Raw genomic sequence first — 24103 nt, 5'->3', positions numbered from 1 at the left:
GAATCAGCTATCAGAGGGATCGGCGAGATTGATGTTACCACCTACACTATAAGAAATAAAGGTTCTAAATAGAACCTTTCAATTTGTCCTCTCAGGAGAACCCTCCCTTTTGAACCTCTCAAAAAAGGGCTTTGTTGCAAAGAATCAAAAACGGTTCTATATCACATTTTTGAGGCTATTTCCGACGGTTTTGGAACCATTTTTTGGTTCTTTAGAGAACCTTTAAGGGTTCTCCTGAGAGGACAACTTTAGAACTTATAGAGTGTATAGTTTTCGCGACCGTGAAATAGGCCAGTCTATGACATTTGGAGATCCGGATCCTCGGGACTGAAGATCCTGTTCCAAGTGGATTCAAAGATTAAATTTATAGAAAGAAATGTCCAAATTCTGATACGATTCAAAAGGAACTCCATGCATGATCCAGACCCAAGTGAAAAATGACGTCCTGATATTCCGACCAGATTGATGGAGGGAGTGGGAGGACACCCAATACAAGTTGTCTTTTGAATCTTTCTGATACCGGTAAAGGAGAAACGTAAGAATTTTTACCCCACCCTATAATTTTGATGTATTTAAAAAAAAAAGTATATACGCAGTTATTAACACGTTCATCTCCAATATTTCAATGTCAAGATGCAAAAATAAGAACGGAATTATACGAATTACCCTTGAACATGGTCTATAGTCGAAACCTGGTAAATTTCACTAACATTTGTGTGTCTGTTGAACACTTCGATATTTTCTTCTCATTATAAAACATGTTTTGAAGTCCCAAGGCATGTCAGGGAACTCAAAATATTTATCCTTGGACAACCGTATCTTAAAAACATTTTTATGGAGATTATCTAAAGCTTCCAAATCTGTATTCGCTTTAACCATCACATAAAACAATCAAAAATTACATTTTCATCAGATAACTTTTATTTTGTAGCCAAGATTTAAGAGTATAATCATGGGTAATTTCAATATCATGGCACGTAAGATAACAAGAGTGATGACGGAGGTACAACTTTTGAACGACCCTCGTATGATATAAAATTGGATTGGTTGAGCCCATATTTATTGGTCGAGCTATGAGTTTTAAAATATTGGACGAGACGTAGTCGAGTCCAATATTTTACAACTCATAGCAAGACCAATAAATATTGGGCGTAAAGCATCCAATTTTATCATTATTATGTTTTGGATCCAATATTATCACAACATGGATCCATCAAAACATAATAATATTAAAAATCGTGTTTTTTCACCACGCGATAAACAAAGATACGCAAGGATTCTCAAGAAAACTGCTGTGCAATGAGATTTCTTGATTCAATTTCCGAACACATAGATATTTCAGAACGGTTTCATTTACACTTGTAACGTCTTTTTTTCACTTTAAAGTTCAGATGCAAAAAAAATATATATAGATAAACGCCATTTTCAAACTTTTTGAGTTAAGGCACCAACAATGCTGGCTTTGTCACCCTAAATTCCAAGGTAAATTTGTGAAAATGTGTTCAAAAGTAGCATATTATAATTATTATTTCCTTATTATTTTCTGTGTATACTTGACCAGTTATATTTGCCTATAGTTCAAATTGAGGATAATGGATATATCGGTTTTTGCATCTAAAACCGTCTTTTGCTTCAAAACACTTTTACATTACCCAACTCGTAATAGCTTTCTAAAAATATTTCCAGTGACTGCCTGGTGAAGACATATTGGAAACATTGCAAATTTAATAAATGGTTATGACACAACGTCTATATAAATTTTCTAATAAACCAACAATAAATTGTGGCCCCAATCACATGTGTTTAATATACGTCCCCCGGTGTATGCCCCGGCTGCACCCGGTATCCTAAATATTGAAAGGCGTTGAAAGGTAGTCCAAAATGCCAGTAATTAATAATAGTCCTATACTTCACTATGGTAGGACATTGACAACTACAGGATCGAGACAGATCATCAAAAAGAATGTTTACATTATATTGTAGAAAAAACATCTTCTATCTGCAGTCAGCCCATTAATTGTTTTAATTTTGTTAAGCTATAGTTTTTAGCACATATGACCACTTAAAGTTGCTATTCCATATGTCGTTGCCCTATGTTAATTCTGTTGTTTTCTGTTTGTTTGGTTGTTTGCATAATTATGTTCCCACAAGTGGTGCAGTGGTCGAACCGGGGTTTGAACCCTTATTATCGGTGCTCTCGTTCCGGGTTCGAGCCTCTTTGCGTCTAGTTGTGGTGTGTTCATATGGTCATGAAACAAAAAGTTCTATGGTGCACTCCCGGTGTGTATTCTTATACGCAGATGCCCAACTTCGGCTCTATAAATAATAGTTTTTCAAAATGGGATGTCTTTTTTGTTTCCCACAAAATTATTGCACTCACACGCCGGGGCTCACGCCTATAATGTCATCACATTCATTATCATTCATAAGCAATCGGGTTAGGGACCGGTGGTTACTTTGGTAAAGTTCCGGGCCCGGGGGGGCACTCAACTTTGGAAGTGACGGTATGTGCCTGTCAATAGGCCCCCTCTTTTGAAGTCGACTATACCCGATGACCCCCTTTTTTTAAAAGCCATACCCGATTTTTATTAGTTGCGGCTACCCAATGACCCCCTTTTTTGGTTGCGGCTACCCAATGACCCCCTTTTTTTAGAATAGCATCATCAAAATGCAGCAAAAAATGCCGAAACTGTCAAATTTTGCTCAATTTTTCAAAATTATGCCGAAATTTTCCAAATTTTGCTCCATTTTTTCAAAATTTTCTACCCGATGACCCTTTTTTCAAAAATCTTATACTCGATGACCCCCTTTTTTCAAAATATTGTACCCAATGACCCCCTTTTTTATTTTGTTTGTACCCAATGACCCCCTTTTTTAAAATAACGCTTTGTACCCGATAGGCCCCTACTTCGCGACTCCGGTAGGCACATACCCGTCACTTCCAAAGTTGAGTGCCCTCCCTTCGGGGGTTCCGGGGTAAAGTTCTAATTCTGTACATATTTAGAATAAAGGCATGATCGTATATCGGTTATCCGGCTAGGGCATTAAGAGTTATTTTAAAAAAAATCCGGTTATAGCTCTATAGTTTAATATTCTAACATTGATGTCAATAACTTGCAATATGTAATATGAATCTACTGTTTATTAATATTAAATTCAGATCATATATGAGGCCTGTATGATTGAACCATCATGCCAATCAACAGATCAACAATAAATGAATATTTTCAATATTTCCCAGCGCATATAAGCATTTTGTATTTTATTATCTTTATACGTTATTTGATACGCCCTGCTGAGGTATCAATTTCATTCGAAGAGAAACTTCATTAAAAATGACCAATTGATACTGCCAATTCCACTTACATATTGAAAAAGTCTTGCAATTATTTCACATCATTTAATGTATCTATCACCATAGAGCCAATCTGGATACTAGCCCTTTACCTAAACATAATTACCGAATTGAAATCGTCTGTATTATACAATACCTACCTATTAAGTGTCACATACGTTGAAAAGTTTAAATCGAAGAGAGAAATGAACTACCAACTGACGTGATATGGACAATTTTTTAAACTGTTAGTTTGTGTGCTTAATTACTTTACGAGGCCCGTTTAGAATGTAGTGAAATAAATAAAAACATAAGTCAAAACCAATTATGGTCCAGCTTAAGAGTCGGTGCAGTATTAAGTTCAATTCGGGAGTGTATGACTTACATGTTTTTATGTTATATGTGCTATTCTAACATTGAATACTCAACAAAATATTATAACATTAGGTCGATTGACAAATAAAAGTTCATTGCCTTGCTATTCGGAATTGAAAAAGTGAAATAGTTAAATAATTTTATTCAAACCTTCAGTAATGACAAGCCTCGGTGGCTGTTGAGATCGGATAAAGTAAGAATTTCCTCTCTCTTGAAATTTGAGGCTGAAGAGACGGTACGATTACTTGCATATATGAAGGATATAATCTAGAAAAAATAAAGGAAGATATAGAACAATTAAAAAGATAAGGGGCCCAGGGCAGATCTCTGGGGCACACCAAACAAGTTTAGGAGACATTTGATCATTTAATAACAACCTGCTGCAATCGATCTAAAAGTTAGGAAACAAACCAGAAACACCGATGTTTTAACTCACTTGACATTTTAAACTGTTGCGATTTTGTAGTTCACAGCATCTTGCAAATTGTAGTGAGCTTTGGTAAAAATTGCATCGATCATTTCATAGCGAGCGTGTAGAAAAATCACAGATATACTTCTGTAGGTCCTGTGGTTCTTGCGTTATGTTGTAAACAATGGTAAAGAGGGCTGAAATAACAACACTTTTATAAAACGTACATAACTTAACTCATTAACAACAATAAATCAAGCACGTTTTCAAAGTAAACGAGGGTGGGGTCCACTCATCTCTTATAGGTGTCAGTGCTTAATTTGTTGGCCCTGGCAGCCCTTGCTTGCTGGTCTAATTTTGCTGTATATTTTTGTTGAAATGTCTAATGATTAATAAATAAATAAATAAATATATGATTTGTAGAATGAACTTTTGCAAAACATCAAAGTGTTATTTTTCAATAATATATTGATTTAAATAATGAAAATCTTCGACCAACAATACGTCGTGTACCCTTAATACAGCATGGGCCCTTGAAATGTCCTTTATGCTTTTATTTCTGAAGGGATTGGAATACTGGCATAAAATCCACAAGTGGTCAGTGCGATTCCGTGTCATTCAACTAATGTGGAGATAGCATGTGATGAAATCGTACCATCCTTCTTTAATATCCATCCACAAAGTAAAAGAATCTAACAGCTCGATCGAACAACATTTTCCGAAATGGAAATAAAAAAATACAGATGGGATGTTTCGTAGAAATCCTTAAATCGAATAAAAAGGTGCTCATTCTCTAAGCTCTACATCGCTTTAATAACTATTATTTACAAACATTTTTTATATCACTTATCAATTTGACCCTTGGAATAGATTGGTAAATTTAATCTAACCAAACTCGTAAGCAACGCGCCTAGCAGAAAACTTTCAATATTATTGTCAGGTACTGATGACACTATCCGTAAACGCGGTAAACATGGTGTGATTTGCGGATTTATAGGAAAAAGGTACATAGGATAGTGCCCATGTCCAATGTTTCCTTCAGAATGAGTTTGTTACGGTCAGTGGCGGCGCTACGGGGGGGAGGGCCATTTCCCCAATATTTTCTAGCCCCAGTTTGCCCCCCACTTTGAGGCAAAACCCCAAAATCACTCAATTTTGCGCAAAATTTGCCAATTTTGCCCCCCGAGATTCACTTCCCCCCATGCCCCCCCGAAAAAAATCCTGGCGCCGCCACTGGTTACAGTCACTCCGTGCGGAGTCCTACACACGCGTCCTTGTAGGACCAGACAGACTCAAGCAAGATTTTGCATTTTAGAGTTATTATGAGATTTTCTTAAAGATACTCTCTGGGAATATTGTGTTGTTACACATTTTTCTCTCTCTATCAAAAGAGCTCAAAAGTATTATTTTTTCTTGGCTTGCAGTTAAACACTCGTTTAAAAACCAAGATAGTATACTATTCCAACATCTCAAGACTGGTGATGGTGTTTGCAGGAGATAATGACCGTTCGACCATGTCAAACAAGAAACCGTAATGTGATCACCGCGCCACATGAGAAAAAAAAACCCCGTTTTTCCTTCCTTTATTTTCAACTTAATAAGTATACTTTTGATCCCCTCCTTGAATCTTCAAATAGTTTGACATATATGCGGGATGGTGCATATAGTCCACCATGTTGACGCCTGTGACAAAATTAACCTCATATTTTGCCATATTAGCCTAAAAAGTGCCAATTTTGTGCTCTTCTCGCGAATTTGTTCCATATTTTGCAGTATATTTCACAAAGTTAGCTTCAATTTGGCACATTTTTTCGCGCGCATTTGTACCATAGGCTTATTCTGTTGCCAAAAGATGCTGGATTCACCATACTTCAAGAATTTTTTTCCAAACCCATGTTCCCCAATGTAAAAAAGAAATCTACGTCACTGCCAACATTCCTTGAAACCCCGTTGTAAAATGATTGAATCTGAAAACATTTCTCAGTACATACAATTTCAACAAATATTTCGTTCACGGAATTCGTAACATTTGCGAGTATCAAAAAAATCCAAACCCAAATCTTGGAAACACTCAGCTCAGATTTTGCCGCGAAAATATACAGCATGCATCGGGTCCCTATAATACTTGCAATAGGTTGTGATTTGAATTAGTTTCGCCACTATCGTGTTTCCATGTTCTCCAACACCAGCTACTTAAACCAGTGCAATATTTTTTGTAACATCATTAAAGAAAGCGAAGAATGATACGAAGATAATGTGACAAGCGATAAATGGAAAACAGTCAAGTACAAACCAAGCGAAATTAAAAACTTCCCGATATTAGATTGGGATATTTTTAAGGAACATTTTACTATGGGTTTTCTTTTTGTGACAAGCGATAAATGGAAAACAGCCAAGTACAAACCAAGTGAAATTAAAAACTTCCCGATATTAGATTGGGATATTTTTAAGGAACATTTTACTATGGGTTTTCTTTTTTTTTCTTTATCTTTTTGGGCTGTTTTTCCTGACACATCTCAAATATGCAATAACTTATATTTCCAATTAACTCGTTCTGATGTTGTTTTCTCTTATTTTGGTATAACGAGATATTTTGCAGATGGGGACCAAGGGGTAAAATTGTTGACGAAAATTGTCGAAAAATCTGAAATATCACGCGGTCAGAATCCCAAAGGGGTGGGCAAGAGGGGAGGAGATGTTTCATATGACACAAGGGACCCACTGGTTGTAAATATGATCGGTGTCAATCAACAGAAATATTGGAAACTAATTTTCTACAGTACATAATGACCTATTTTCAAGACGTCTTGCTTATTGGTAAAACAAGGTTGTAGTCTATCAGTACTTCTATAAATGTTCGATATATTCATTCAATTTGTGAATTGGTTGCAACATGAGAGTAATATGTTATCATGGGTTTGACTAACGATGGGTATTTTTGTGGGACATGAGAGCACCTCAGACATATCGAATTGCATTCTGAATACAAAGAATGTCTTTCTGATATCAAATAATTTTCATTTTTTGAAATTCACGATATAATACAAATTTTATGACAAATTATTAAAATTTTATATTTTTCACATTTTTGATATATAACAGTCCTCGAAGTAAATTTTATAAATCTAATGATATATATTCTTAAAGTGTATGTAGCTGGGAGGAAAAGCCGACGATCAATTGAACATTTTGACCTTTCATATTGAAGATATGGATTTTTTCCCCAAAAAGACCTATTATTATTGGTGTTTTGGGAAAAAAAATCCATATCTTAAATACGAAAGGTCAAAATTTTCAATTGATCGTCGGCTTTTCATCCCATCTACATACACTTTAAGGTAACTGTGTACTCTCAGACATGCATGTAGTAAAAGTGCAATAACTTTGTAATTATTCGCGCAAGACATATAAAAGTATACATTTTTATGAAGGCAAGACATCAATGAATCTTAATATAAATATAGATTTGGTGTAAAAACAACAGTTATGAAGAAAATACCCAAAAAGTGAATTTTTGGCAATATTTGTTCGGTACATCATAACAAAAAAACACTCTTTCCAAAATATTTTATTTTGTTTTTATCTCAATCTTGAGGCTCCATTCCAAAAACGGTTTTTTTAGTTTTTTGATATTGGCCTTATTTTTTGAGATATTGACCATATAAGGCATCAAAATGAACTTTTTAAAATTCACAAACGCCAATTTGCACAATATGATGCCTAAAATCGGAAATAGACCAAAATATTAAAAAATGGGAAAACGTTTCTTGAGTCGATCATGCTTCATACGATGATCATATTTGCTTACCTATAGATGCTGTATTTTATTGAGTTATCGTGTACCTAAATCGTCATTTTACCGAGAAAATGAACATTGAAATAATGGCCGTTGAAGTTTAAAGTGGTCACATTTTGCACTTTCATCGAATCTCACATGAGAATGCGGCAGTTTTCGTTTTTCTACCTTACATTACATAAACATCGGGTTAATCCACGGCCCCTTGAGAAGTTTGAGCGAAATCCATTCATAACTTGATATTTAAATCGGGGGAAAGAACTTGAAAAAACCCACATTTTATCAGCTAAAACGGAGCCATTTGACCACTAGGTTTTTGTCAAATCATTGCTTCCGTGGTGTTTCCATAAGATGCGCCGCGCATGCAGATAAGCGTCGCGTATGCCTAGCGTATTTGTGCGTTAACAAATTGCGCGATACGCATCGCGATGCGTTGTTGCGCGCGTGTACCCTGGTTGGTACAACAAAGATTTTCTTTCCTTCTCAATTTCAAACACGAGTGGAATAGTGAAATAAAATCCTTAAAATATTGCAGTTGGAGTTTACAAATCTGGATTTTCATTCCTTGTATTTATAAAAAACATAACAAAGTACAAACATATCAAAAAAACTCAATTTCGCGAAAGAAACAATGTCTATAGTACACAGCCGCGTTAAGTATAACTCATCAGATTTATAAAGTTTACAGAGTACTGTATAATATCAAAAATATCAATTTTTAATCATTTGCCATAAAATGTGTATTACATTGCGAATTTCAAAAAATCAGAATTATTTGATATCATCAGGACATTCTTCGTATTCAGAATGCAATTCGATATGTCTGATGTGCTAATGTCCCACAATAAATACTGTCCAAACGTTCATACCCCATCCCTTGTCCACAGCTGATAATTTTGCTTCATCTTTTGTACCCATTCCCAACCAATGGATCATGATCTTAAATGTGATCAACCTTTGGGTCCAGAGACCACAGGAAGGTGGGACGTGGGATACACGGTTTAATTTTTTTAAGATAAATGATTTTGAAAGTTGTGAGCCCCATCCATTGTTGGATTGAACAGATGAATGTTAATAATGATAAACCAATGCGTGCTGACACACCAATTTCAAGACACTATCACTGATCCCAGCGAAAACATGCAAACATTATCATTTTTTGGAAAACTAGCTTAAAAGTAATATGGCAATTACCATTTTGGTATTTTTCACATGAAAAAATTGAAACAAAGGAAGAAAACGGCACTGTTGATTAAATGTGCCATTCATTTGCATTTAGCTACTTTGTCAATACAGACACTGAATCCCTTGTAAGCACTGATTCTCTTTACAAATTATTTTTTGATGGATTAAAAAAATCTGATTAAGCGAATCGCTGCTAGTGCCTTCAAAAGACATCACTCTTTACATTTTTAATTTTTATTCAAATAATAATGCAATAGGGAATGGCTCTGGACTAAATGTATAATAACACAATGAACAAGTTCAAATGATGTACTTTTAGTCTTTATTTAATAGGAAATGATGTATGAAAACTCTTCTGGACGGATCAAATCATTACAAGTTCATTTGGAAAAAATTATTGCTTATTTATAAGAACACATCTGAAAACATTTGTATATTATATCATACTTTGTAAAATCAATGATTTATGACAATTAATTATAGGATCTATCAAACATCAAAGACTGCAAAATAGTCAATGTTAATAAGTAAATGACTCGTTTTCAACAATTCAGTTGTTTGGTTCCGATTCGAATCTCAACATCTCTTACACAGTGACTGCAACATTTACAAGCTGGCTTACCTGTTCAAAGTATAACTGCATTATGAAAAAGCAAATTATGGTATTGATTGTGTGTTTGTATGTAGGGTGTGTGTGTGGGGGGGGTGTGCATGTTGGGGGTGTTTGTGTATGATGTACATTGGTGAGATGGGATGGGATGGGAGGGGTGGGTGGGGGTGTGTTTGTATTTGTGTGTAAGGGCCCTACATGTTTATTTACAAATCTGATCAGTTATTTTAAAGGTACCTGCATGATACAGCATCAGTGTTCCCGCTAAGGCTGTATGGTCCGCGATTGGTGCAGGACTTGAAAGATTGTTGCAAAACCTTCCACAAAGACAAAGGTAAATAGAAATAGAAGTTTTCAGCCCAATTTGACCATATATTGAGAATTTTGGCCCAAGCCTTAGGCCAAAAATGTCAGTAAGTGTTCAAATTGGTCCAACAGCAAATTCTAAGCAGGAACACTGACCAGTATAATTGATATTTTGCAGCTTATGGCATCTACATAACCCAAAGATTTGAGCCTCATCTACATATGACAAGTATTCATTAATGAACACAATAGTGTATGATTCTGACTGCATACTAAATACTAACAATTAGAATTTTCATTATATTACATTTGGTAATACATTATGCTACATTGTATATACACAACACTCATTTACAATAAAATGGTAAGTTTACATCACAAAAATATGGAATGGAGTGTTTTGGTCCATGTATACTAGTATACCATTGTGGCTTTCACCAACTTCTCCCATATCTGATCCAAGAACCTAGATACACATCAACGTATGCTAGCATTAAAAAAAAAAAGTATGCCATATAATGCAAGTAGCAGAACTGGCTATACATTGGATAGATAGAAATCTACACAACTCACAGTCATACTCTACGTTCAGTGATTTATAATACTGCCCTCTAGAAGTTCTCTTGTTTCTCTGATCAAGACCACATCAATGCATTTTTTTTCTTCAAAACATTGGGTTTGAATTTGGATGGATAGATACTGGGCAGAGAAGTGACCAATTAATAAGTGACCAGCATCAGGTATGATGTATTTGAATTTGGACGGATGGTTACTGGACGGAAAACTGACCAATTAATAAGTGACCAACATGGTGTTGGACTGGACATCATAATTATTGGGATGGACGGATGACCGTTATATTTGGACGGATGATTGTTGGACGGTTTACTGACCTTCCCATAAAGGCAACAGGAGACAAATAATACACTTCACAACATAATGGTTCACACTCAATTGCAGAATGATAAATAGACTGATCACATTGCATTGATAATTCTGTTATCTGTGACACAATAATATTTGTTATGATTGGAGATACAGCAGACCTAACATGGTAATAAGGGGTATCTATTTACTTTATTAACTTGTTACTTCCATTTGCCATAGCTTTGGTCAACATTTTTCAATGACCCTCACATAGTAGACGGATGTATTGTAACATGTTCAAGTAAAGGTAAAGAGACAAACCTGTATTCACAGGCTGGAGTGCCCATCTCTCTCTTGAAGCGATTAGGCCAGACTCCTCCATGAAATATTGCTGTGCGGGGATCGCTACACCTCCCCCCACATCGAGTCTGTTACCTTCCTAGTATTGAATGAAGCTGTTGCCCATTTGTTCACCAGGGTGGGGAGAGGCAATAGGGGTGAAGAACCCTGCCTAAGTGCTCAACACGTTGGCGCTACAGGAATCTGAACCCACAACCTCGAAGCTACCTTGCATTTGTGAGTCTTAGGCTCCTGCGCCACCATGCCCCACATGTAAAAGTAATCAGATAAATATATAAAGCATTCACATGCAAAAGCCTATAAATGCCATTATCAAACTTTTTGCATCAAGGCCACAACATATGTCCTATAATGCTAGCTTTTAATTAACTCTTCATATGTTCTTTTACCAAAGTATGCACCATTCAGTTAATCAACTTATGGCAAAAGACGGTAACATTGTTTCAATCCCTTTTTATGCTACAACCCTTTTCATGTGAGTCAAATAGAAAAGTTAACATCAATCATGGCAATGGAAGCAACTTGTTAGTGATGTAACTAGAATATACACCGCTTTACCATATTATGGCCGACCAGTCTTACTGTGCTCTTTTGGGTATATATGATAAGGACTTTAATCTATTACTTTTAGCTTGGTGCGTGTGGTGATACAGGCATAAATATGAACATAAACATGTTTCACTTATGTGCAGGATACTGAACCCTCTTCCACAAAGAAATAAATAAACCCAAAGAGTACCAACTGAAAATTGCCGTATGTAACATTATGGTAAATCCGCTACATTGGTTTGTCGTTCATGAAGAGCAAATAGTTTACCTCCTGCATTTATCAGTTAAATCCCGAAATAGAATGATAATTGGAATCGGTAAGCTTGAGCATTATACTTAAGTTTCCGCATGCTACCTCTTAGCCGGTTAGCCATCATTTTTTGGAGCAACATGTTACATGCACAGCGCAAACTACCACACACTTTGAAACAAAGTTTGCCTGGAGTTGCACTATTTTTGGCCTCCATGAATGACACATAAATGGCTGAGCTTAATATTCTTTATCTTCTAATTTTGACATAGCATATAATACATGATATACAACAGAAAAATTTTAAAGGAAAAAACATAATATTTAAATTTACAACACATGTCACCGACAGAATTGTCAAATATCTATTTATTCCTTTTATGGGGCCTTTCTACTTTCCTTTCTTCTTACGAGCGCGGACCTTGTGTTTCTTTGTCTTGGAATCAACGAGGAACTGTGCCTGCTTTTTGAGGTGGTTACGTGTGAGTATGTCATCATCATCTGCGCTGTCTTCATCATCTGAAATGGTTTAAAAGAACAAAAAATATTTAAGTTTTGTTTCACCAAACTTTATCCAAGATTTTGTTTTGATCTGATGAGGAGACAAGGGACAAGAACAAAGCATAAAGGGAATGGAATTGGAATTCCAAACAAAATATCCCTAATTGGGGCCAAAATGCGTAAAATCAAACTGGATTTCAATCAGGGTGTCAGCGGTTGAGTTTTGATGCCATCCCTAAATAGAGAGCATAGGGACTTTGGCTGTAAATTTCTACCTTTTACCAAGCTCTGCTAATTACATGGCAGCCAGTTTTGGTATGACAGTCCGTCCGAAAAATCACAACTTTTTTTTATAAATTTATTGCTATGATTATACACTTACCATCATAAACGCCTTCTCTTTGAGTGGTAGGGAGCTTGATACGAGTATTGTGTTGTGGCATGGCACTCTCCATTCCGGCATGGAACTATGAAGGTGAACAGAGAAAGCAAAATGTCAATACAAATTTACAATTGACAACAACAATTCTTATATTACCACAGGTGTTGGCTTGTAAAAGAAGTGAACAGAGCAGTATTTATCCAGGAAAACATTCCTTTGAATAATCAGTATCACTCGGATTTTCAATTAGTACTAAATGCTTATAGTTACCAGTATTCTTATAAATTTTTATGCAATATTTATGCACTTAATTTTCAACCACCTCCAAACAATCAATCATAAAATCATGCAGATTTGAATACAATACTCTTCATTAAAAGTGTTTGTTGGTATTGCAACAAAATCCTAAAGTGACTGCAAATCATGAAATGTCTTGAAAATGTACATTTCCTTTACTTTTTGACACAATAAATTGGGAAATTTCAAAAACTGGCATCTCTGCTAGACTGCTGCATTTAGACAGGTTCATAGACTCATAATTTTGATAGTGTCATGTGGATGACATTTGCTTCTCCATTAAATTCAAATAGCATGAATCGCATAGATACCCGACCTCTCTCCAGGGTTCCTGACTGGTTTGGAGTTCTGAAAATCTAGTAACCATGCACGCTGCAAAACATTAATTGTATCTTGTTTTCAAGACCTATTCTCCTTATGGATGCAATGATTGCCAAATAGTTGCAGTCCAAATCATGGATCAAATAATTCAATGTTGCCTAAGTTTACTCTTAACCATTGGTTTAAATGGGACAGGAAATGTTTAGAAGTCTTGGGGAACATCTTCAAAAGTCTCCAACCACGTACCTCTTGATGAAGAGGTTCATTAGGTCTGTTGATTAAACAGCTAATAAAAGTTATTAGCTAGCACCTACCTCTTCTTCTTCCATTGTTTGTAACACACCATCTACATCTTGGTCACCCAAATCCTCCATCAATTTGAGGAGCTTCTCCTCACAAGTTCCGAGAAGGTCAAGAACAAACTCATCCGCGTCTGCAGACAGCTGAGCATGAGGGACATGGCCCTTGGTCTGTAAGGAAAAAAAGACCAGAAAATCAAGATATGGTCAAAGGTAGAATATAAACAAGTTGCGATAGACAATTTTACTTAAGATTTTGAACGTCATGTAGAAAAATAAATTTAATTTTTGGTTAGGATGTGAGCTTTCCAAAACATACAAAAAACACAAAATACAGAACAAGAACAAATTCTGCCTTATGTTTGCGACAAGCTGAAAATAATCTCTTCTCTACATTGCAGACAGGAATACATACACACAAAGAATCTTGTAAAAAAGTGCTTTTATTTGCTTGCTTGATAATTGAACTTCTGCAATCCCAACTGTGATCAACTTAAGCATATTTTATGTATTTACCACATTGAAAGCCCTTTTAATCTTACAAACATCTCAGAGTGCCGCTGTTAATAGTTGATATCAGAATCAGCTCCCTGACAATGGGGTTAACAGTAAACAGCTTACTCCTGTCGAAACTCACTGCAAGATACATATAGGTATGACTCTCTGTAGCCAGAACCAGCGGCTCAACACCCCTCCGAAAAAAAGTTATAGTTAATTCTCAATTCTAAATGTTCCATGCTGAGAGCAGAAGTCTGAATCTAATCTAAAGATGTTAGCAATTCAATTTAGATTTTTGTTTTCAGAGTTAGTACCCCCAGCAAGTTGTCAACACTGGGATTGAACCTGGGACCTCATGAACTTAAGACGAGGAGCCATTAAGGGATCTGGAATGAGCGTTTTGGGCGTTTCGACAGCATTTTTTGTGGGACATGAGAGCACATCAGACATCGAATTGCATTCTGAATACGAAGAATGTCTTTCTGATATCAAATAATTTTCATTTTTTGAAATTCACGGTATAATACAAATTTTATGACAAATTATTAAAAGTTGATATTTTTCACATTTTTGATATATAACTGTCCTCGAAGTAAATTTGATAAATTTATGATATATTCTTAAAGTGTATGTAGCTGGGAGGAAAAGTCGACGATCAATTGAAAATTTTAACGTTTCATATTGATGATATGGATTTTTTCCCCCAAAAAGACCTAATTTTTTTTGGTGTTTTGGGAAAAAAATCTGTATCTTCAATACGAAAGTTCAAAATTTTCAATTGATCGTCGGCTTTTCATCCCACCTACATACACTTTAAGTACAAATCATCAGATTTATAAAGTTTACAGTATTGTTAAATATCAAAAATATCAATTTTAATGATTTGCCATAAAATGTATTATTACATTGCTAATTTCAAAAAATCAAAATTATTTGATATCAGAAGGACATTCTTTGTATTCAGAATGCAATTCGATAGGTCTGATGTGCTCTAATGTCCCACAATAAATACTGTCCAAACGTTCATACCCCTTCCCTTAACCACGCTCTCTCATGCAGCCCAATTTCCTTTCATATGTTTCACACATGACATCGTACTTTCTATTATTACTACTTACAGCTTTCAGATGTTGCAGCTTATCTGCCAAGTGTTCCACACCTGCTTTGACATTGACCAGGATCTTGCTGGCTTTGTCCAGTTTCTCCTGTGCTTCTTCACGTCTGTCTTCCTCTGTCTTCAGATGGGTCTGGAACTCTTCCAACATTCGCTGACCACTAAGAGAACCAAAATAAACAGAAAATCAAATAACTACTCATCACAATGTCTTCACTTTGTTTACAGTATCATCTTACTATAAATAGGCGAATGTTGTATGTGACTATGTGGGTATGAAGATTGAAAGGCTCCGTCAGTTTCAATCCCAATGTCGCCAAATTTATATGGGAGATTGAAGAATACACAGGGAATGCATTGCACTTAATTTGGTTGAAAACAGTTGAAAGAATTGGCTGCAAACACAGTAAAAAAGTGAGTTTTTCGGGCAAATATATAGGGCTGTTTGTTTACGGGCTATGCCAACCAACGCGTCCACATCTGTAGCAGAAATTGCTCCATCGTTCGCGGGTCGTGCACCACTTGACGCACGCACGGGTGCGCATAGCCAACTTGCGTATGGATTATGGTTTATGGTATACAGGATGGGATAACGGGCATTCCGCTACTAGTAATAAAAATTGAGACACATCATCTGTTTTAAATGGGGAAGTAAAAGTCCCAATGAATAGGATATATAGATGGGGGAAGAGGGCACTTGAGAAATGAAATGTACCTGATAAAAACACAAATAAATTGAGTGCAAAAACTAAAAGAAAACATTTTTGACGAAAAACTAATTTGCATCTGGGGAAAATGTTACATTGTAACAAGGTTTTTCAGCAGGGGTATTTTTGCTGCTAGGGTGAACCTCGTTCAGGGGGTGTCATGAAAACATTTCATCATGCACTATCAGACTTGTGTGGCCCCTTAATGCCTGATGTTACTGGAATATAACAACAGCATCTGCATTTGTGTCGCATTCAGGATCTTTATGACAATGGGTCCATGCTATTTTTCAGCATTTGTCAGTCCATGATTCTTTTAACAAAAGACTTGTTTTCCAAACTTACCTTGAGAGTTTAGCCTCTCCTGAATACTTCATCTCTTCAAATTCTTTCTGCAGTTTGGATTTGTCTTCCTTCAATCTCAGTACCTGTTTCTCACCGCTTTCCTTCAAGTCGTTGAGGTGACGTGTGGTGGCGCCCTGGGACTGGAAGCGTAGCACAACTTGCTGAATAGACAAGGGAGAAAAAACACACCGCTTGTTATTAAAAACAAAAAACACAGAAAGGTTGGACGTATGACCTAATAGATAATCTAGTCTGTAACTATATAAGGCGCGAGAATGATCATCTATGAAAAGTTTGAAAAAGCCTGTGAAAAGCTTGCTACATGTATATAAATTAGCTGCTGGACCAACTTTAGAATAGGGTTAGTAGACATAATCATAACCCTAAACCAATGGCTCCGACAGATTTTCAACATGAGTTTGGAAGATTTTCAACAGGAGGGAGGGGGCTGACAAACCCAAAGTTTGTTGATGACCTCATTGACCTGTTCTGGGGGAGTCAGAAAATGTAAAAAAATGCCAAAACCTGTTCTGGGGGAGTCAGAAAATGTAAAAAAATGCCAAAAAAGTAAAAAAATAGGTATCTGATGAGTTTTTTTACTTCACCTGGAATTATTGGGCTGATGGATTTTGAAGCCCCTGTACCCACATTATTGGATGGGACTAGCAGGACCCTGGTTCTGGAGCTTATGTAAACCTAATCGTCACTCTCAATATCACATATCTTATTAAACCCAATCCTAAAGTCAGGAATGGAAAGTACTTTCCAGTTGAAGAGCCTTGCCAAAAACTACAGGATCCAAATCACCAGATAAAGAGGGGAGATAAAGAAGGCATTATGATAAGGCAAGACAACAACTAAAGTATATTTGTTTATGTTAATTTCTTCTTTTCCCTGGCTCCATATTCAGGCGGCAATAAGTATCTTTATATACCTGATACCTCATCTAAAGATTCCCGCCATCTGATTGGTTAAATGCGCGGGTATAGTTTTGACTATGCCCGCAAAAGTAATTATTCCACGGGGTCAGTTCTGCATGTGCTTTGTTCCCAGCGTAAAATGATATTACGCACATGTTAATGTTTCGCGCGCTATAATTATGTGGAAATCACAGATTGTAATCTGCGCCGTTCGCATTGAAACTATTAATTTCTCTTCCCAAAATCAATGCTTTTTAACCAAACAGATGACAAGAATCAAGATTTGGTATATAAAACAAATATTGACTACTCTTTATTTGGGGCATGGTTAAAATTATAGGCCCAAGGTGATCTCAAAACCATGACTATGCCGAGGCGTAGACCCTCATAGCAGTCAATATTTGTATAGACGAATCCAAATACACGCATTCCTACACCTGACTAGCAGCCTTTAGTTGGGTCCCCGTCGGCTATAATGCATCCAAAATGTGAAATGATTCGGCCTTGGCGGAAATTTTAAACTGCATTCCATCACCCGTTTTATACCTTCCGCGAAAACACAGGTAGACAAAAGAATGATTTTAAGTTTACAACACAATACAGTTCCAACAGTTGAGCAAATAAAAGCCGCCTTACACCTAGAGAAGGTCGAGGAGGGTTAATAGAATAATACAATAGAGATAATTCCACAGGTAATCCTGTCGCATCTATTCATAGATGTACAAATGGATAAACAAAAGGACTATGTATGAATAGATGCGACAGGATTACCCCTATTGTATATATTATTCTATTAACCCTCCTCGTCTTTGCATCTTCTCTAGGTGTTAGGCGGCATTTATTTGCACAATCGGGCGCTCAAAACCCCAGGTTGGTGCTAGCGGGAAACCAAAGATGGCCGACCAAATCCTGACCATGACTTGGCTCGTTGGATTCGTCTATACTCTGTTCTGTATTATGAGTCACCCAACCATAATGGGTGTTTATATTACTACACTAACCTGCAGATCTGAGACTCCAGTTGCTTCTTTGATGGCTAAGAAAGCCTCCTCAAAGCTGCTGATCTTCTTCTCCTGGTCCTCACCGCTAACCATCTGTTTCTGCTCAGGAGTCAACTCATCGTGCTGAATGGAAGCACGCTGGAGCTGTTTCCAAAAGGATGAAATAAGTAAATGGAATTAAATCATGTTCATTAAACATAGCATACTTTTGATTTTTATTTCAGATATGCCTAATTGAAAAATAAAAATCTATTTTTAATGCAAATCCCAAATTATTGCTTTAAATCTAATCTCATCTCATCTAATCAAAAAAAAAAAAAAAAAAAAAAAAAAATCTAATGTCTGATCACTCTGCTGTATTGATGATGTCCTTCTTCTCTAGTGCTTTTACATAATTGTTGTTCCCAATCAACTAGGCATCAGAGCCTGTTTTGCAGGCAAAACGTCACTCCAGAGCAAAATTCCTTGTTTTATAATCCTCATTCATTGCTTTCTTTGAGAAGGTAAGATGATCTCAAAAGTTTTCTCAATGCTTTATTTTCCTATAGAAAACAAATTACTTACCCTCCTCTCGACTCTTTCAGCATGAGCCTTCTTCTCCTCAGCTTGTTTCTTGAGCACAGCTAGACCCTCTTCTCTCTCGCGTCGTTCTCTGTACACAGTCTCTTCATGCTTGGATAGCTCAGCCTGTAATGGGACACATGTCAATTACAACATATTTACTTGAAATTCTTTTAAGATAATTGTATAAGTGTATTATAATTGACTTATGCGTTGCAAGTAACTGAGGGAGAGGGGAATACACAAATTTGAAATTTGCTCATAAACTGCAAAATTGAAACATCATTACAGTACTTCATCAAACTCCCTATAATTACTCAATTCTATATGAAAGTGATCGTACTTGTAAGATTAGAATCATTTGCACCATATTTATTATATATTTTCAAATGTTTTTAAATGAAAACTCCTTAAGATAGGGAAAGAAAACTTACCTTGGCTGCATCTCTAGACACTTGAGCATCGTTATTCATCACTTGCAGTTCTTTCAACTCCTGTTTCTGCTTCTCAATCTCCGTTTCCGTTGCATCAAGATCATTACCAAATGTGAGACTGTCCTTTATCATCTGTTCACGGATTGACAGGTAAGTACGGTTAATATGTTCTGCTTCATGTAGCTTCAGCATGGCTTTGTCAAGGCGGTTTTCCAAGGCACGTAAGTTCTGTAGGCATTAAATATGAAGATATTTTGTATTAATATAATGTGCACATATAGTGCTGGTGGGGTGTCAATTGCCCTCCCAGATGAGGGAAGTTTTGATTTTGTTATAAACACATATTCTACCCACTTTGGTTTTAGTTGGAGGAGGGCATCAGTTGGGAGAATGAACCCCGACTCGAAAAATCCTACGTACATATCGACTGCTTAGAACACAAAACTGTTAATTGCTAAGGCTGTTTGGTGCACAAAAAGGTTAACGGCAAAGGTTAAACAAAAAAGTCTTTTTGTGATCCAAACAGCCATAGCAATAGTCAAATTATGTGATTGAAAACGTAGAGGAATAGAAAGCTTGTCAAACAACATACAATGTATTGATTCATCATCTGTGGAAAATGATGATGTAATAAAGAACATGTAAAATAAAACTTTAAAACATGATGGCAAGCTGTAGGCCTACTGTACTACAGGGTTGTAGCTAGGTCAATTTCTATGCCAGGTGGCAAATTATTGCGAAACGGAGCGTGTGGAGCTCTCGCGCTTACAGCCGGGGGTCCAGGGGCCCGCTTAAGGGGTATCAACCCCCTAATTTTTTTTTGCCCTTCTTATAATGAAAAAATCATTTATTAAAAGATTTGTGAACAAAACTCTACAGTCATTAGCCAGCATGACAGCTATCAAATCCTACTAAAACCTGAAAACACATTTGAAAATCAGTTGCCTATAACAAGGTTGGTAGTTTGCATGTTTCTTCAACCCACGGCTTCAACCCTTGAATCAAGATTTCTCTTCCATAGACCTGGCATGTTCCCAACTATATGAAGGGACTGACTACATAGAAAATCATGATTAACACCAATTAATTAATTACACCAGCAGTGTTCGATTTACCACCTGCATACCTGCACATAATTATTAATTATGCAGGTGACTTTGATTCTGTCAGGTAACTTTTCAAATGTACCTGTACAAGTGCATGTAGAATTTTAGTTGTAAATTACACAGTTGGAATCACAAAACATACATGCCTCTAAATCAAAGAAGTTACAATATATAGATATCCCTTTAAAATGACACCAAATTTTACTTTTCATCTGTAAAAAATATGATTAGTTTCTCAGCACAAACTTTTATTTTATATTGTTAAATGATGTGCAAGTTACTTTCACTTTGTGCAGGTAGATTTTCTATGTTACCTGCACAGATGCAAGTAACTTTTTTCGGGTAAATCGAACACTGTACACCAGTCAATAACCAGTCTCACTCACCATAGCTGCATCAGATGTGCCAGCATCCATAGCATCTGCATCAGATGCATCTTTCTTCATCTGTCTGAATTGGGTCTCGATCTCAGCCAGACGGTTCTCTTGTTTACGGGTCTGAGCACAAGCACTGTTCAAGCGCTTCTTGGCTTCGCATACTTTCTGATCCATACATAAAATCGCTTCCTGTGTTCAAGAAAAGTTTAAATAAAATCATATTAGATAATATATATGCTTACCCAGCAAACACAAAATATTTTTAAAACGTTATAATATAAATTAGGGGTTCATTCATATATTTTCATGACTAAACGGTTGTTTATGCCCGAGGGGCCTGAGGGCATAAACAACATTTAGTCATGAAAATATATGAATGAACTCCGTTCATACATACCAGAACATTTTGTGATTCTTATGTCATCAAAATAATAACAAAAAAACCACCAGTAACAATGTTAAAAAACATGATTTTCCTTCATTTGCCCTACCCAGTGATATCCGTCCGGGACAGCTCGACCAATCATGTGCACTGTTACATAGCATGTATGTATGAATGTCTTATAAACTAATATCCAATGTGTTGGCATCCTCAAGCAGAAATTCACATAAGGCAAAATAAAAAACCAAACATGCTTAGCATTCCTGCCTTTTTTTAAAAAGGAAGGAAGTCAATGTGACATGATCAAGGGGAATGAGTCGGATGTCGCTAATATTGATTTTGAGATATTAGCAAAGAAAGTGTTAAAATTCTTTTGTTTTATATTGTTTTCAGCAATTGAAAAATTGACATAACTTCGCAAAGAAAATGTTGTATCAACACGGAGTTTTCAGTTTCTGAAAGCTCTAAATGCCCTTTTCAGAAACATGTGTAAAACTCATTTTTGACCAGGGTCGACATGTGACTCATTCCCCTTGATCATGTCACATTTTCCCATACATTATTAATGCAGGTCAATTGTTATTGTAAATTCATGCAACTAGCATGACTAGTCCAATAAAATTCTACTTACATGCAAACAGTTCAAAAACACATGATACTAAATGAGTCAGTAAGTGGCCCCAGGGATCATAACGTACCTTGCCAGATTTGCCACGAACGATGCCCTTTCAACATTTCTTTCTTTGAAGGCAACATTTATCACTCTTTCATCGCCAGCCTTGCTGTCCGCAAGTTTCTTGTGCAACATCTTGTTCTCTCGTCGAGACTTGGCGATGGAATCTCGATTCTGTTTCATCGTCCATTGTGAACTCTCGTAATAAGCCTTGCGGTCTCCATCTGTACATGGATTAAATCAAAATTACAAACTTTATGTAAGTACTGCCATCAAAAATGTAATTGAATAATCCCATCGACTCATCATGAAGAGCTGGCAATTCATGTCCAAATTTCTTGGAGGAATTGAAATCAATTTTTACAATAGTATTCTATTTCTAGTTCGTCCAGATGTCAAAAGCCAAAAGTGCAACTGCAAAACACTTACTCATCAAAGCCTGTTCAGCATATGGACAATTACAGCTGGTTAGGACGCCGATGAGCGATCACATCAAAAATGGTGTTTATATACAATTTTAAATTAAAAATACAATGGTTAAAATTGCACAAGCACATGAGCAGCCATTTGTCACTGCACTGTCACTCAGTTCAATTTTATTTAGCTGTTCAATTCAAATCAAAATAGGCACCCTTTCATGCTTTGCTCTAAAAGATACAATTGACTGACTTATATTCAAAATAAATAACATTCAAATTAAACATCAACATGATCAACAGAAAGGTTAACATGCAATAATTCATTTACAAAATCAAAACTCATAATCATACAAACAATGAGAGAACTGTCAAAATATAAATTCACCAATTACTTACCAAGCAAAGAAATCTTTCGTTGAAGTTCCGCTATTTGCTCCGTAATCGGAGTGTTATTTTTGCCGACACCCGGCATTGTTTCTGATTTTAAGCACCTCTTGCCACCATAAAATAATTTATTTTTGGCCCAAATCTCAATACTGCACTGCACGGCGCGGCTGCAGTAAACATGTATGGCAAAATGACCGAGACGAGTCAGCGAGTGTTGTTTTTGTTATCCGTCTCCTTGACAACTTGGTGTTTAACTTGCTTTTTCAAGAAAAATTTGCGTCTAAATTACCCTTAAGTGTCACCGATCATGTGAGGATTATTACTGCTTACTATAACTTGATTTTAAAGCAAAAATTGATTTAAACGCGTTATAAAATTGAGATTTTGTAGCAAAGACCTGATTTTTTTAGCGTAACCTGTGCACGGCCATCTTTTTTAGTATTGGGCGATGTTGTCGGGACGGGTATGGTATTTCGACAACACGTTCATTCTGTCTTCTTGGTAGTTTGTTTTAACTACCAAGAAGACAGAATGAACGTCTGAAAAGTCCAAAGAAAGGATCTTGCCGAGATATCAGAATCAGGAATTTTTTCCACTTGATTAAATAGCTCCCAACAAAAGCTAGCAAATGATAAAACTATAGGGTAAGATGGGGTAAGTGCCAAGTGGGACACTTTAATAGGCTAGGATCCGGGCTAAGGATTTAGTCAAAGAAGGTAGTAGGCCTATCATCTCATTTAACTGAAGTACAAGCAGTTTTGAAAAGATTGTTGTTGAGTGAGATCCTTGAACATGTTGAACGACAAAATAAGATAGCAAAAGAATACCCTTTGCCCGAACAAGTTGTGCTGGCTTAGTGGACAGAGCGAAGGTGTGCAGTGCCGTGCAGTGCCGAAGGTTGAGAGTTCGATTCCCATGTTATCTTATCCATGATGTGGAATTTTTCAGTTCGTTTTTCTTTTCTTTTTTCCTCTCCCTTTTGTCTTTAATAATATAGGCCTAATGAATGTCGGCTTGAAGGCCCACTTTTTTCATGATTTATTTCTTGTTCATGTTTAATAAGCCTAATCCTACATTCGAGTTCATATCTTTAAAAAAAATGCATTTAAGTTCAGTAGCTTTCAATATGATATAGGCCAAGGCCTAATCAAATAAAGCATGTCAAACTTAAGTAATTTTAAAAAATTCAAGAATATATATAGGCCTAGGCCTATCAAATAAAGGAACGTCAACACAGATTTTCACGATTTTTTAATTGGACTAGACCCCTCCCATATCGGCAACATATTTTACGAGCTTTTATGCATACATATCAAATCATGAGATGCACGAATTTCA

At 36.3% G+C, this 24103-nt stretch overlaps 2 protein-coding genes across 2 annotated transcripts in view; one reads left to right on the top strand and one right to left on the bottom strand.

Moving 5' to 3' along the window:
• LOC140137662 (LIM domain transcription factor LMO4-like) overlaps positions 1-24103 on the top strand; it is a 274849-nt gene that overhangs the window by 176830 nt on the left and 73916 nt on the right. The gene's annotated exons all lie outside the window — the stretch shown is intronic.
• LOC140137661 (outer dynein arm-docking complex subunit 3-like) lies at positions 11846-23202 on the bottom strand. Its single transcript, XM_072159396.1, is given in 12 exon segments — positions 11846-12560; positions 12925-13009; positions 13857-14012; positions 15458-15614; positions 16506-16666; positions 18427-18570; positions 18991-19113; positions 19422-19649; positions 20914-21093; positions 21985-22004; positions 22007-22183; positions 22775-23202. Coding segments are annotated over 12 exon segments (1635 nt in total). The 5' UTR covers positions 22851-23202; the 3' UTR covers positions 11846-12432.

Source organism: Amphiura filiformis, chromosome 17 (assembly GCF_039555335.1).
Source record: "Amphiura filiformis chromosome 17, Afil_fr2py, whole genome shotgun sequence".
NCBI lineage: Eukaryota > Metazoa > Echinodermata > Ophiuroidea > Amphilepidida > Amphiuridae > Amphiura > Amphiura filiformis.
This window is presented reverse-complemented; position numbering and strand designations above follow the sequence as displayed.